This window comes from Chelmon rostratus, chromosome 24, assembly GCF_017976325.1.
Source record: "Chelmon rostratus isolate fCheRos1 chromosome 24, fCheRos1.pri, whole genome shotgun sequence".
Classification (NCBI taxonomy): domain Eukaryota; kingdom Metazoa; phylum Chordata; class Actinopteri; order Chaetodontiformes; family Chaetodontidae; genus Chelmon; species Chelmon rostratus.
Window position 1 is genome coordinate 1,635,274 of NC_055681.1, and position 13,318 is coordinate 1,648,591.

At 46.6% G+C, this 13,318-nt stretch overlaps 2 protein-coding genes and 1 pseudogene across 2 annotated transcripts; all 3 read left to right on the forward strand.

The window, feature by feature from the left end:
- The first annotated feature begins 1,934 nt into the window (after nt 1-1,934).
- LOC121627194 (tubulin alpha-1D chain-like) lies at nt 1,935-3,591 on the forward strand. Its single transcript, XM_041965944.1, has 4 exons — nt 1,935-1,952; nt 2,053-2,275; nt 2,367-2,515; nt 2,608-3,591. Exons 1-4 carry the CDS (start codon nt 1,950-1,952, stop codon nt 3,589-3,591), a joined length of 1,359 nt encoding a protein of 452 aa, XP_041821878.1. The 5' UTR covers nt 1,935-1,949.
- Nucleotides 3,592-5,081: 1,490 nt separating this feature from the next.
- Nucleotides 5,082-7,715, forward strand: LOC121627556 (annotated as a pseudogene).
- Nucleotides 7,716-9,501: 1,786 nt separating this feature from the next.
- On the forward strand, nt 9,502-12,719 carry LOC121627557 (tubulin alpha chain-like). The gene is made up of 4 exons (XM_041966508.1): nt 9,502-9,550; nt 10,810-11,032; nt 11,301-11,449; nt 11,555-12,719. The coding sequence occupies exons 1-4, from the start codon at nt 9,548-9,550 to the stop codon at nt 12,527-12,529; spliced, it is 1,350 nt and encodes a 449-aa protein (XP_041822442.1). The 5' UTR covers nt 9,502-9,547; the 3' UTR covers nt 12,530-12,719.
- Nucleotides 12,720-13,318: the final 599 nt, after the last annotated feature.

The following is a 13,318-nucleotide window of genomic DNA, read 5'->3' on the forward strand; positions in this document are numbered from 1 at the left end:
GCCCATCAGGCAGAGATGACTGAGGTGGAGGGGGGGTCCTGATGAGGCACACCACACATGAAGAGGGGACCGCCACCGCAGGGGTCAGCCAGTCGCTCACCACACCAGCCCAGCAGCTCCTGTCCAACAAAAGAGGCAGATATTAGTCAAGGCAAAGGGCAAAAAAACAAAACCAAGCCAGAAACTGCCCCCACACCACCCAATGCTGGGCCCAGGAGGCCTCCACCAAGGTTGATATAACAAACAAATAATGAACAAAAAAAGGAAACCAAAGCCTATGCAAAAATAACTAAACACAAAGAAAATCTATAGAAAATCCACCAATGATCGAAATAATTATCTAATTACAATGCAAAGAAACAATAATCAACCAATACTTAATAAACTGCTGACGTGGATCAGTCCTCTTGGTGTTGCATTCATTCCTCCACAGGAGCAGCTCTGCATACACTGCAGCCAACACCTGAGTTTCATCCAGATCCACCGAGCACCCGCGCGCACGGCTGAGGACGATGAGGTGGGAGGACGCACATGTGAGTGGCGCAGCCCTCCCCCTATAGCTTTGCCTGGCACTGCCAGCAGGAGCAAAGAGGCGGGCCTACACCGCGATTCACCTGACAGGTACATACACACCTGCCACACAGATATCAGACAAGCCCTTTCAAAATAAAACCTGGCTTTGTGCAGTCTGGCTCGCATTTCCTGTTGCTACAGTCTACTTTTAACGCCATATCTTAGGTTCACGCACAACATCAGTAAGAAGAGATGTACCCAAACTAATGATTCAGTATTATTCGAAATGTGTGTCCCCTCTAACCTTCCTGTTTTTTCCTTTGTACAACACCAGGTGGCGTCGTGGTCCAGAGCCAGTTTCTCAGCTTTGCATCTTGAAGTTGTGCAGACTTGGGAAGTCAGTTCAGTGGGTTTAACCAGTGCAGCCACATTCATGTGAGGTCCTCCAGGCCAGGAATGTGACAACGTGACATTTCTTCTCAGCTTCTCAACACAAGTGATGCTAATTTATGATGATCACAGCTTCGAAATCTCCAATTACAAACTTTAGGAAAGAACCTGCTTTAAAAAGAAGGAGCTTTGTTTAATGCAACACAGTTTTGATGACATTCATGTTAAGTAACCCAGTTACCCTGAACCTGGTTTGTGTATTAATCTATTTAATGTCAGTTACTGAACCAACTGAACAAACTGCCTCAGGGCATGTTGTCCAGTAAATCTGCACTACTGCTGACATCTAGAGCTTCATGCCAGCGACAGCAGCGTGACCTTCGATGTTTCTATAACAACAGGACATCAAGTCATGTGGAAAACACAACAGAGCAGCCCAGCCAGGCCTCGTGCAGGGGGGAGGAGGGTGGAGGCTTCCTCCACTCCAACAATCGATCAAACAGCAGAGCAGGAAAAGGCCCGGAGGTCTGATCATAAAGAACAGACCAGACAACATGTTTCTCTGTCGATTAATAAAGCCGAACACCTCCAGACAACCTGGAGTTATTACTCGTCTGATCAGACTTAATGAGAAGAATTTATTCAATATTTGCAGAATTCTGGACACGCAGATTTGGGGATTTCACTGAATCTTCTTCAGTGACTCGAGTAGATCTCCATGGAAATGTCAGGCCCCCTGCAGAGCCTTGGGTTCATTAACATCAGTGTACTCCACAAATAGTCAAACAGCACTCTGACATATGTGCTGGTCAGCGTTAAACATTATCTTGGTGCAGGAAGGATTATTGATGTGTGGCGGAGAGGGTTTGCATAATGTTTTCCAGGTTGTTTGCTTTTCCCCTCTGCTAAACCCCGCTAACACCTAATCACTAAGCTTGTTACCACAGAGTTTGGAGGAATCATAAGTACCGGAGCCATCTAAACAGAAACACTGGCAGCACGTTTCCCCTGCAGAGACTCACCGTCAGTAGCAGGAGTTCAGAATCATGGTGAGATTCTGCATATTTACACCTTTTAAACATACTATTTAATCCCAAATGTGATTTCAAGACGCCACTGACTTGATCTCTATTTTTTGTGCTCCCCCAGCGTGAATGCCTCTCTGTCCATGTCGGCCAGGCCGGTGTCCAAATGGGCAATGCATGCTGGGAGCTCTACTGTCTGGAGCACGGCATCCAGCCGGACGGTCAGATGCCCAGTGACAAGACCATCGGAGGAGGAGACGACTCCTTCAACACCTTCTTCAGTGAGACAGGAGCTGGCAAACATGTTCCCAGAGCAGTCTTTGTGGACTTGGAGCCAACTGTCATCGGTAAGATCATTGTTTTCTGATGCAAATTTTTACTTTAGGTTGAAAATGATTAAGAAAAATTGATTGGATCCTGAGTGTTTTCCAATTACAGATGAGGTTCGTACAGGTGCCTACCGCCAGCTCTTCCATCCTGAGCAGCTGATCACTGGAAAGGAAGATGCAGCCAACAACTACGCCCGCGGTCACTACACCATCGGCAAGGAGATCATTGACCTGGTTTTTGACAGGATTCGTAAACTGGTGAATTTGCCTGCATATACTTTATATTTTAGTTCATATATCTTTTAGTGTGATGAAGTTTGGCAGGAATCCTGTTGTTTTTTCCCCCTCAGGCTGACCAGTGCACAGGGCTCCAAGGTTTCCTCATCTTTCACTCCTTTGGAGGAGGAACCGGCTCTGGCTTCACCTCTCTGCTGATGGAGCGTCTTTCCGTCGACTACGGCAAAAAGTCCAAGCTGGAGTTTGCAGTATATCCAGCTCCCCAGGTGTCCACAGCTGTGGTGGAGCCGTACAACTCCATCCTCACCACCCACACCACCCTGGAGCACTCTGACTGCGCCTTCATGGTGGACAACGAGGCCATCTACGACATCTGCCGCAGGAACCTGGACATCGAGCGTCCCACCTACACCAACCTCAACAGGCTGATCGGGCAGATCGTCTCCTCCATCACCGCCTCTCTGCGCTTTGACGGAGCCTTGAACGTGGATCTGACAGAGTTCCAGACCAACCTGGTGCCCTACCCTCGAATCCACTTCCCTCTGGCGACCTACGCCCCCGTCATCTCAGCAGAGAAGGCCTATCACGAGCAGCTGTCAGTAGCAGAGATCACCAACGCCTGTTTCGAGCCGGCCAATCAGATGGTGAAGTGTGACCCTCGCCATGGCAAGTACATGGCCTGCTGCCTCCTGTACCGTGGTGATGTGGTGCCCAAAGATGTCAACTCCGCCATCGCCACCATCAAGACCAAACGCACCATCCAGTTTGTGGACTGGTGTCCCACAGGCTTCAAGGTGGGCATCAACTACCAGCCTCCCACTGTGGTTCCCGGAGGAGACCTGGCCAAGGTGCAGAGGGCCGTGTGCATGCTGAGCAACACCACCGCCATCGCCGAGGCCTGGGCTCGCCTGGACCACAAGTTTGACCTGATGTACGCCAAGAGGGCCTTCGTCCACTGGTACGTCGGAGAGGGGATGGAGGAGGGAGAGTTCTCAGAGGCCAGAGAGGACACGGCTGCCCTGGAGAAGGATTATGAAGAGGTGGGAACCGACAGCATCGGGGATGAAGGAGAGGAAGAGGAAGGGGAGGAATACTAAGAGTTTAAAACAAGGTTTTAGATGCATTCACACACTAAGCTGCAATTGCATTTGATTTGTCACTGAAACGCTACAATAATTTTACACTTTAAATCAAGAACACTACATGGAAAATAAAGAAAAACTGCTGAGCATTCTTCTGTTTTTGTGTTCAAATCTGTTATAAAACTCTGAAATTCTGTGTTGTAACAATGAGAGACTGAGCAGGAATGTTGCAACCACCACCTCCCCATTGTGTTCTGATGACTTGTTGCAGGAACCAGCTCTGTGTTTACTCCAGTAATGACAGCGTTCACACACACCTCTCAGAGCAACTGCCTCAAGATCAGCTGACACCTGAGAGCCAATGAGGCCTGAGAAAAGAGTAATTAGGGAACTAAACAGGAGCCTGACTTGGCAGATGGAAGCAGTTTGTCATTATGTCTCTATGGTTACCTTCAGATGCAGAGGTGAAACATATCGCAGCCATTTGAACTCAAACAATAGAGTACATCAACATAAGCACAACAGTTTGTCACAAACTAGGGTTTCCTGAAGAGTTTGCCTTGTCAGGAAGGAAAATTGTCAGAAACAGAAACAAGACCATCACTGGACAGGAAGTCTCCCCATTCAATCCATGCTGATGAAATTCTTGTGGGGTTAAACACTTTGATCAAACCATAGCCGTTCAGTAGTTGGGTGTCAAAAGTGTCAAAAAACAAACTTTCTTCAGGGAAATTCCTTTGTTGATCTCTTGCTCTAAATATTACGAGCATCCAGCCAACTCAGTGTGACCCCCAAGCTCATTTTCTCTTTCTGTGGAGTGATAAAGCTCAGTGGAAATATTAATCACATACACTGATGCTCTGTAACCTGCTGGAAAAGACGCACTGATCTCAAATGTCACCTGTCTCTGAGAGAAGTGTGCTCCAATGTTGTCCCCTGGCAGTCGGCGAACTTTGAATTGCAAATGAATCTCGGCCAAAGAGGTGATGCAACGGTTGTCTGTAACAAAAGCCTATTCAGGTCACCCTGGGACGTATCTGTTTTCTTTCCTCTGCAGGATGAGAAAATGGAGGCTCCAAATGCGCCATGTTAACAGGACCAGGTTTTAATTTGAACAGTGCTTCATTTGCATCATATTTTTTTCATTTAACCAACTTTTTTTTCTAGTAACTGAAAGGCCACAGGTTTTATCCAACAGCAGGTGAACAACAGCCTGTTAAAGTGTCCTTGAGCAAGTTTGAACACCTGCCGGTTCACTGCATGGAAACGACCAACATGCCGTGAATCGAAAATGTGAAAGTGGAGGAGGGGGTGAACGGTTATGGGTCATATATCACAGCCACGCTGGTTATTGTTGCTGGTTACTCATTTGTGTAACAGCAGCCATTGTTCCTCAGATCTGAGCAGGGGAGCATACCAGTTGATTTTCTTTTTTGTGCTCCTCCTCCTCATCTTTCATCAGAGGAGATGGTGTTTGCTTCTCCAGCTCCTCCAGTTACCACAACATGCCAGACTGTTGCCTAGAGCTGCTGCTCTATAAATCAGCTTTCTGCACTCGTGCTTCACACAACATCCCCAGCCACTCATCTCAGGTGAACGAGGGACTGCATCAAGCAACGAAAACATGGTGAGGACCTCTTTACTTTATGTTATGTTCCTCACATGAGCGACTTTACATGAGTTATGGCGAAAACACCCCAGAAAGACATATTAATGTGATATCGATACATTCTGTGCTGCTTAATGGTCTGTGTTTGACTATAATGGCTGAAGAGGCAGTTTCTAACAGACAGAAAATAAAACTTAGCTTCTCGTGACAGCAGTACTCTTTCTGTGTGGTAAAAAACCCAGTTAGAGACAAGTTAGATTTCAGAGCTGCAAAGTGGATGTCTCATGTTATTCTGTGGTACTGTCAGACCCTTTCATGACATAGTTGGCTTTTGGGTTATTTTTAATATTTCTCCTACTTATCTAGAGTGAGACACTCTCTTTGTTACCTTTGTAAAATCTTCTTGCAACCCATTTTGAACATACTGTGTGCTGAATGATGGGATTTCTCTCCCTTGGCTCTGTTACTGGGTCTCCATAGGATTGAGGTGCAGCTCCTCTCTCAGGGAAATACAGCTTAGCACCAGGAATAACACATGATTTGATTCTGTTTTCTTATTGTTTGGCCTGATGTTGCTGAATGGTATGTACTGTTCTGACTTTTTGTCCTCCTAATACCTATTTTTTTCCCCCAAATGTAAAGGCTGTATGACTCACGAACTCATTAGGATAAGGTGATTTCAAAATTGGTGTTTTGTCTAAAAATGCAAAGTTTTAAACCTTGATTTGGTGCCTTGCTATGACTTAATTAATGTAATTGATATCAAAAACAATTGATTTTAAAATGACATTGACCAAGAAACAGTTTTTAATCTTGCCCCAATACCCAGTCCTGTAGTTGCTATTTTTTGGTATCTTTAATTTCAGAGTGCTTGGTAGTTTTCTTTTTAAAAAATTGTGTGCAAGGCATTCTTGATATCTGAACAACTTGTTCTTGCAGCGAGAATGTATCTCTGTCCATGTCGGCCAAGCTGGAGTTCAGATCGGCAATGCATGCTGGGAGCTCTACTGCCTGGAGCACGGCATCCAGCCGGATGGTCAGATGCCCAGTGACAAGACCATCGGAGGAGGAGACGACTCCTTCAACACCTTCTTCAGTGAGACAGGAGCTGGCAAACATGTTCCCAGAGCCATCTTTGTGGACTTGGAGTCAACTGTCATCGGTTAGATGTTAAGATCTTTTTTTTTTTTTGGCTCTAGAGACATTCAGGATACAAAAATGTTGGAGTAGGTCTTTGAACAATGAACCAGATTTGCAAAAGTTTGATTGTATTGTCAATTTTTTCCAATTACAGATGAGGTTCGTACAGGTACCTACCGCCAGCTCTTCCATCCTGAGCAGCTGATCACTGGAAAGGAAGATGCAGCCAACAACTACGCCCGCGGTCACTACACCATCGGCAAGGAGATCATTGACCTTGTTCTTGACAGGATTCGTAAACTGGTGAATTTGCCTGCATATACTTTATATTTAAGTTCATATATCTTTTAGTGTGATGAATTTTGGCAGGAATCCTGTTGTTTTTCCGCCTCAGGCCGAACAGTGCACAGGGCTCCAAGGTTTCCTCATCTTTCACTCCTTTGGAGGAGGAACCGGCTCTGGCTTCACCTCTCTGCTGATGGAGCGTCTTTCCGTCGACTACGGCAAAAAGTCCAAGCTGGAGTTTGCAGTATATCCAGCCCCCCAGGTGTCCACAGCTGTGGTGGAGCCCTACAACTCCATCCTCACCACCCACACCACCCTGGAGCACTCTGACTGCGCCTTCATGGTGGACAACGAGGCCATCTACGACATCTGCCGCAGGAACCTGGACATCGAGCGTCCCACCTACACCAACCTCAACAGGCTGATCGGGCAGATTGTCTCCTCCATCACCGCCTCTCTGCGCTTTGACGGAGCCTTGAACGTGGATCTGACAGAGTTCCAGACCAACCTGGTGCCCTACCCTCGAATCCACTTCCCTCTGGCGACCTACGCCCCCGTCATCTCAGCAGAGAAGGCCTATCACGAGCAGCTGTCAGTAGCAGAGATCACCAACGCCTGTTTCGAGCCAGCCAATCAGATGGTGAAGTGTGACCCTCGCCATGGCAAGTACATGGCCTGCTGCCTCCTGTACCGTGGTGATGTGGTGCCCAAAGATGTCAACTCCGCCATCGCCACCATCAAGACCAAACGCACCATCCAGTTTGTGGACTGGTGTCCCACAGGCTTCAAGGTGGGCATCAACTACCAGCCTCCCACTGTGGTTCCCGGAGGAGACCTGGCCAAGGTGCAGAGGGCCGTGTGCATGCTGAGCAACACCACCGCCATCGCCGAGGCCTGGGCTCGCCTGGACCACAAGTTTGACCTGATGTACGCCAAGAGGGCCTTCGTCCACTGGTATGTCGGAGAGGGGATGGAGGAGGGAGAGTTCTCAGAGGCCAGAGAGGACATGGCTGCCCTGGAGAAGGATTATGAAGAGGTGGGAACCGACAGCATTGGGGATGAAGGAGAGGAAGAGGGGGAAGAATATTAGATTTGAAATAAATAAACAAAACCAACAGGGATTGGGTTCTGTCTAGGTGTCAGTGTGTTTCAGATATTCAAACAACCATGTCTAAAGGCTAAAGTGTTACTTTTGTCTTTTGGGCATGTTCTAAAGGCCTGTCGTCATAAAGACGGAGGGAACACTATAAATCGTAGAAATAGGGATGATGTCACACACTTTGGGTCACTCCAGGATGGCATTTGTGTTGTTGCTCTATATCAAAGAAACATGAAATTGATGTCAGTCTGTGTGCAGTGGGCATGACTGATGCATACTTTGTTTTTGAACGTTTCAAAAATGCTGGACATCAGGTGTCAGACTCCCTCAGATGATTCCACAAGCACTTTGTTTGAAGCATACTGAGACAGCCGTGACATTAGCTACTGTTAAATGCAAACTCGTGCTTTGTCTCGACAGGTGCTAGTTCCTCCTCATCTTTGCCTCCTTTCAGTGCCATGCCGCTTAACAACATCAATCTGTTTTACCATTGTATAGACACTGTAAGGCTGCACTGAATGGCAAGTGTCTGATCAACCGAGTTGTATGGAAAACCCAACTGTTTACAAATTCATAGTCTACAAGTGAATTAATGAAATGAAAAACTATAGAGGACTGAGGAATTTTCATTGTCCAGATAAAATTAAGAGGCTCATACAGTCAAGTGTTCTAAAATATTCCACTGATATTCTGTATTTGACAGATATTTACATGGACGTCTCAAGCTCTGAATGAGCTGCAAAATTCATGTTGTTATCTGGAGAGATTAAGAGGAATTCAGTATCAAGATGTCATCTTTCCTGTGTCTTTGTCTTGAAACAATAAACTAAGACATGTATCCGGTGTGCTTTGTTCTCAATGATAACACAACACAGCCCTCAGTCTACATAGCTCATGCTTCATTAACTCACGCCACTTCCTTGATAAGCACTGAACATTTAAGTCTAAGTCCTCCTCACAGCATGTGCAATGCCTTACATAACAGAAATACCTGAGGATTAGGCCTGGGTTGTTTCAGGATGTTAGGAATAGGTTTCAGAGTTCAGTTGACATTACTAATGATTGAGATGATCTGTGTCAACTGTAACTGTAAACCACATTAAATGACTGACAAATGATCTTCTGTATTTTCAAGAAAGTGTTAAATTGCTCTTTTTATTGCTAGTTTTTGGCACAAGCATATCAGTTATATACGCCTTGAATGTGATTCACTTAACTTAGTCATAAATTCAAATGATTTGAAACAATGAATGTCTTGCTGCTGTATGAGTGAGCTCTGAACGACTGCATTTCCTTATTTGAGCCATGCTGCCTTCAGGTGCCTCTCCGACATTACCCTCCGACGTTGAGAGATCACTAAAACGACTGTCAGTGAATTCAGGGGTCTCTCAGAGTAACACTACCACTAAACACATCCTGTAGTGAGACCATTTGTGTCTTTACATTGATTTTGTAGTATTCATTTCACGTTTAATATGAACGTTTCTTTGACTGTTTTTTTTCTGACGTGACTTTTTCTGTCAACTGAATGTAATCAAGAATACAAAAGTCTCAAATGTGTAAATGATGATGGTATAAAATCCACAAACTGAGACTAGAAACAACCCTGCCACCAAATGTCTTGCATATGACGCAGCTAAACTCTCGGAAAGGGAATATTCCGGGCCGCACTGAATGCAGCAGCCCCCAACGTTCGCTCCCGCCGAGAGGAAATTCAAACTGACGTTTTGGCTCCGCCTCCTTAAAAAAGTATAAAAGCCTCAGCGCCGCTTCCTGCTGCCAGTACTGCCTCAGCACCCGGTTCTTCACGTCGGCAAGGAGGAGCACAGTCGGAAAAAATGGTGAGTTTAAATGAGAAACGCGGTTTAAAAACGCATTGACTTTTTACTGCTGTTGAAAGCTTCTGTTGCTGCTGTTAGAGGGAGTGATCTGATAAAAATGTTTTTTTTTCGTACGCAAACTCTAGCTTTTATATTTTAATAGTGATTATAGCTAAAAAATCATCGTGAGTCCGTTATGTAACTTAAATGAGCGTGTCTTCGGTTATAATCCCTCGTGTACGTGCGTAACGTCGATATGTGGCGTGGAATGAGGCCAAACTCCTGGCGCAGTTTCTATTAAAACGGAAAAGAAAATCCCCGTTAAACTACTTTATTTCAAATCCTGAAACTTACATGTTACGTTCTTAATGAACCCTTTCAACAGTTTATATAAGCTAATGTGACCGTTTAACCTAGATAAATGGACGAGCTGAGGCGGAACTTAAACAGGACTTTTTTGTGCGCATGTGAGCCTGACGGCGTGGTCACATAACGCACTGTCCGTGAATGCTCCACGAGGGAAGGGCTTTGCAGTGGTGTGGGGGCAGGGAGGAGGACCTCTCCCTGTCTGCATGGATTTTTTTCCGCCCCGAACTGCTTTTGGCGGCTCAGGCTCTGTTTGGGAGGGGCAGGAAGGCGGTTAACCCGCCACAGGTTTGCAGCAAGCCGCCATGTGACTCAGCAGACGATCAATCAGGCCTTCAGAAAGTGTAACCTGAGGCTGAAAGTGCGCTTTGACTGTGGATGACGTTAGATTTTGAGGACAGTACTGCCATTGAAGAGTTAAACATGTCCAGCATGGCTTGTTTATTAATGCATTTATATGCAAACTTATTTACCGGAAATTAAGCTGCAAACCAGTTAAACCAGACGGTGAGTGACATCGAGGACTTCAGGAAACAAGACTCACTGCTTTGCTATTACAGCAAATGTGTGCTAACATGCTCATGAATATTATTATTGATGGTTTGTACATAAAAGGAAACAGGAGCTGGAGACTTGTGTCCTGGTGAGGCGTTCAGAGACACCTGATTTTCCATGAGCTCCAGAGGCATTTGATCACATAAACTGCTATGAAGTTCTGCACTGTTTCTTTGAAAACCAGGCCTGATGATGAGCAGGCTTGTGTTGAGGCTCTTAACAGCAGCAGCTGATGTGTGATCTGGGTCGGTCAGCGCACTGCATAGGAAGAGCCGAGCACACTGAATACAAAGCAGAAACATGTGGCCATTTGTCTATTTTGAATGAGTGATCACAGATCTCGTCTCCTCTCTCCACAGCGTGAGTGTATTTCTATGCATGTCGGCCAGGCCGGAGCCCAGATGGGCAATGCATGCTGGGAGCTCTACTGTCTGGAGCACGGCATCCAGCCGGACGGTCAGATGCCCAGTGACAAGACCATCGGAGGAGGAGACGACTCCTTCAACACCTTCTTCAGTGAGACAGGAGCTGGCAAACATGTTCCCAGAGCAGTCTTTGTGGACTTGGAGCCAACTGTCATCGGTAAAAACAAGATTTTACTACTTTTAACAAGAAGGAATTACTGCCTTTCATTAGAGATTAATATTCAGTTGATCTAATGTCAGGTGTCATGGTGACATGTCAGAGGCAGTAATTAGCATTTCACCACACATTTCTTGTCAGCTTTAAGTCTATTTGGTGAAAGTGTGCAGTTCGATACCAACAGAGCGAAGTTTCTTAGACAGTTGAACTTTGTTCAGCTCTGAGTGAAATGAAGCATCACTAAGCCAGTGTTGTCGTTTCCCCTCAGATGAAGTGCGGACTGGTACCTACCGCCAGCTCTTCCATCCTGAGCAGCTGATCACAGGCAAAGAGGACGCAGCCAACAACTACGCCCGCGGTCACTACACCGTCGGCAAGGAGATCATTGACCTTGTTCTTGACAGGACTCGCAAGCTGGTGAGTTAAAATTCTCAATGTGTATGCAGGCCTGCATTTTTATTAAAATCCAGTTGTTTCATGTGACTCCGCATATTGAACACTTTCTCCCCCCCACCCCCTCAGGCTGACCAGTGCACAGGGCTCCAAGGTTTCCTCATCTTTCATTCCTTTGGAGGAGGAACCGGCTCTGGCTTCACCTCTCTGCTGATGGAGCGTCTTTCCGTCGACTACGGCAAAAAGTCCAAGCTGGAGTTTGCAGTATACCCAGCCCCCCAGGTGTCCACAGCTGTGGTGGAGCCCTACAACTCCATCCTCACCACCCACACCACCCTGGAGCACTCTGACTGCGCCTTCATGGTGGACAACGAGGCCATCTACGACATCTGCCGCAGGAACCTGGACATCGAGCGTCCCACCTACACCAACCTCAACAGGCTGATCGGGCAGATCGTCTCCTCCATCACCGCCTCTCTGCGCTTTGACGGAGCCTTGAACGTGGATCTGACAGAGTTCCAGACCAACCTGGTGCCCTACCCTCGAATCCACTTCCCTCTGGCGACCTACGCCCCCGTCATCTCAGCAGAGAAGGCCTATCACGAGCAGCTGTCAGTGGCTGACATCACCAACGCCTGTTTCGAGCCGGCCAATCAGATGGTGAAGTGTGACCCTCGCCATGGCAAGTACATGGCCTGCTGCCTCCTGTACCGTGGTGATGTGGTGCCCAAAGATGTCAACTCCGCCATCGCCACCATCAAGACCAAACGCACCATCCAGTTTGTGGACTGGTGTCCCACAGGCTTCAAGGTGGGCATCAACTACCAGCCTCCCACTGTGGTTCCCGGAGGAGACCTGGCCAAGGTGCAGAGGGCCGTGTGCATGCTGAGCAACACCACCGCCATCGCCGAGGCCTGGGCTCGCCTGGACCACAAGTTTGACCTGATGTACGCCAAGAGGGCCTTCGTCCACTGGTACGTCGGAGAGGGGATGGAGGAGGGAGAGTTCTCAGAGGCCAGAGAGGACATGGCTGCCCTGGAGAAGGATTATGAAGAGGTGGGAACCGACAGCATCGGGGAGGAGGATGAAGGTGAGGAATACTAAGTTGCCGAAACATCTGTAGCTTGCTGCCTCCACCACAGTCCACCTGTCCCAGAATGAAAATGCAAACACAAATGTGTTTTGCTGCTCAGCGATGTTTGACTCATTCCTTAATTCTGCACATTCCAGTGGGCTACATGTTTCCTGCTATCTTTTTTTTATTCATGCAAACTAATAAACAAGTGTGAAGTCATTCTTTGTCCTGTGTTAACTTCAGAATGCAGCAGATTAACTCTGTCTCAAGACATGGATCTTGGTTAGGTGTCTTTACTGGTTTTCAGATTTGCATACTTTAATTCCTTGTGATTACATCTTTTCTAATCATTCCAGCTGAAGACTTTTTTTTTTTCTTAACACTGATCTACAATTCAGCAGGAAAGGCTAGTTGTATAAATGAGTCTTGTACTGATGCTTTTATTCACTAACTGCAGCACTTTGTGTCTGCAGTCGTATTTTTAGATCCAGGTTGTTGCTTTGCTCAGTGAGCAGTTTGTAAGCGCAACATGATGAAACATCAGCTGATCCTTGAAACAAAGCCTAATGCTCAAACAACCTCACTTAGTGCCCTGAAAGCACATTAAACCTCCATCATGCATTTGGTAACTAATAAATCTTAATCTTGGCCACTGAGATAATTTAGAAACTGCTGGGTTGAGGCTAGTGTGTCATCTAATTCTGGATCAGGCTAAATCATGGAGCAGCAGGTCAGCCAGTGTGTTTCTGGGCTAAGCCCACTGAGATCTGTGGAAGAGCAGACACTTTTTATATATTGGTGAAGCTGGAGAGTCACAC

Excerpts from the sequence above, each read along its gene's own strand:
- LOC121627194 (XM_041965944.1), top strand. Across the intron at positions 2,276-2,366 it reads CTTGGAGCCAACTGTCATCG|ATGAGGTTCGTACAGGTGCC; the intron begins GTAAGATCATTG and ends TTCCAATTACAG. Across the intron at positions 2,516-2,607 it reads TTGACAGGATTCGTAAACTG|GCTGACCAGTGCACAGGGCT; the intron begins GTGAATTTGCCT and ends TTTCCCCCTCAG.
- LOC121627557 (XM_041966508.1), top strand. Across the intron at positions 11,033-11,300 it reads CTTGGAGCCAACTGTCATCG|ATGAAGTGCGGACTGGTACC; the intron begins GTAAAAACAAGA and ends GTTTCCCCTCAG. Across the intron at positions 11,450-11,554 it reads TTGACAGGACTCGCAAGCTG|GCTGACCAGTGCACAGGGCT; the intron begins GTGAGTTAAAAT and ends CCACCCCCTCAG.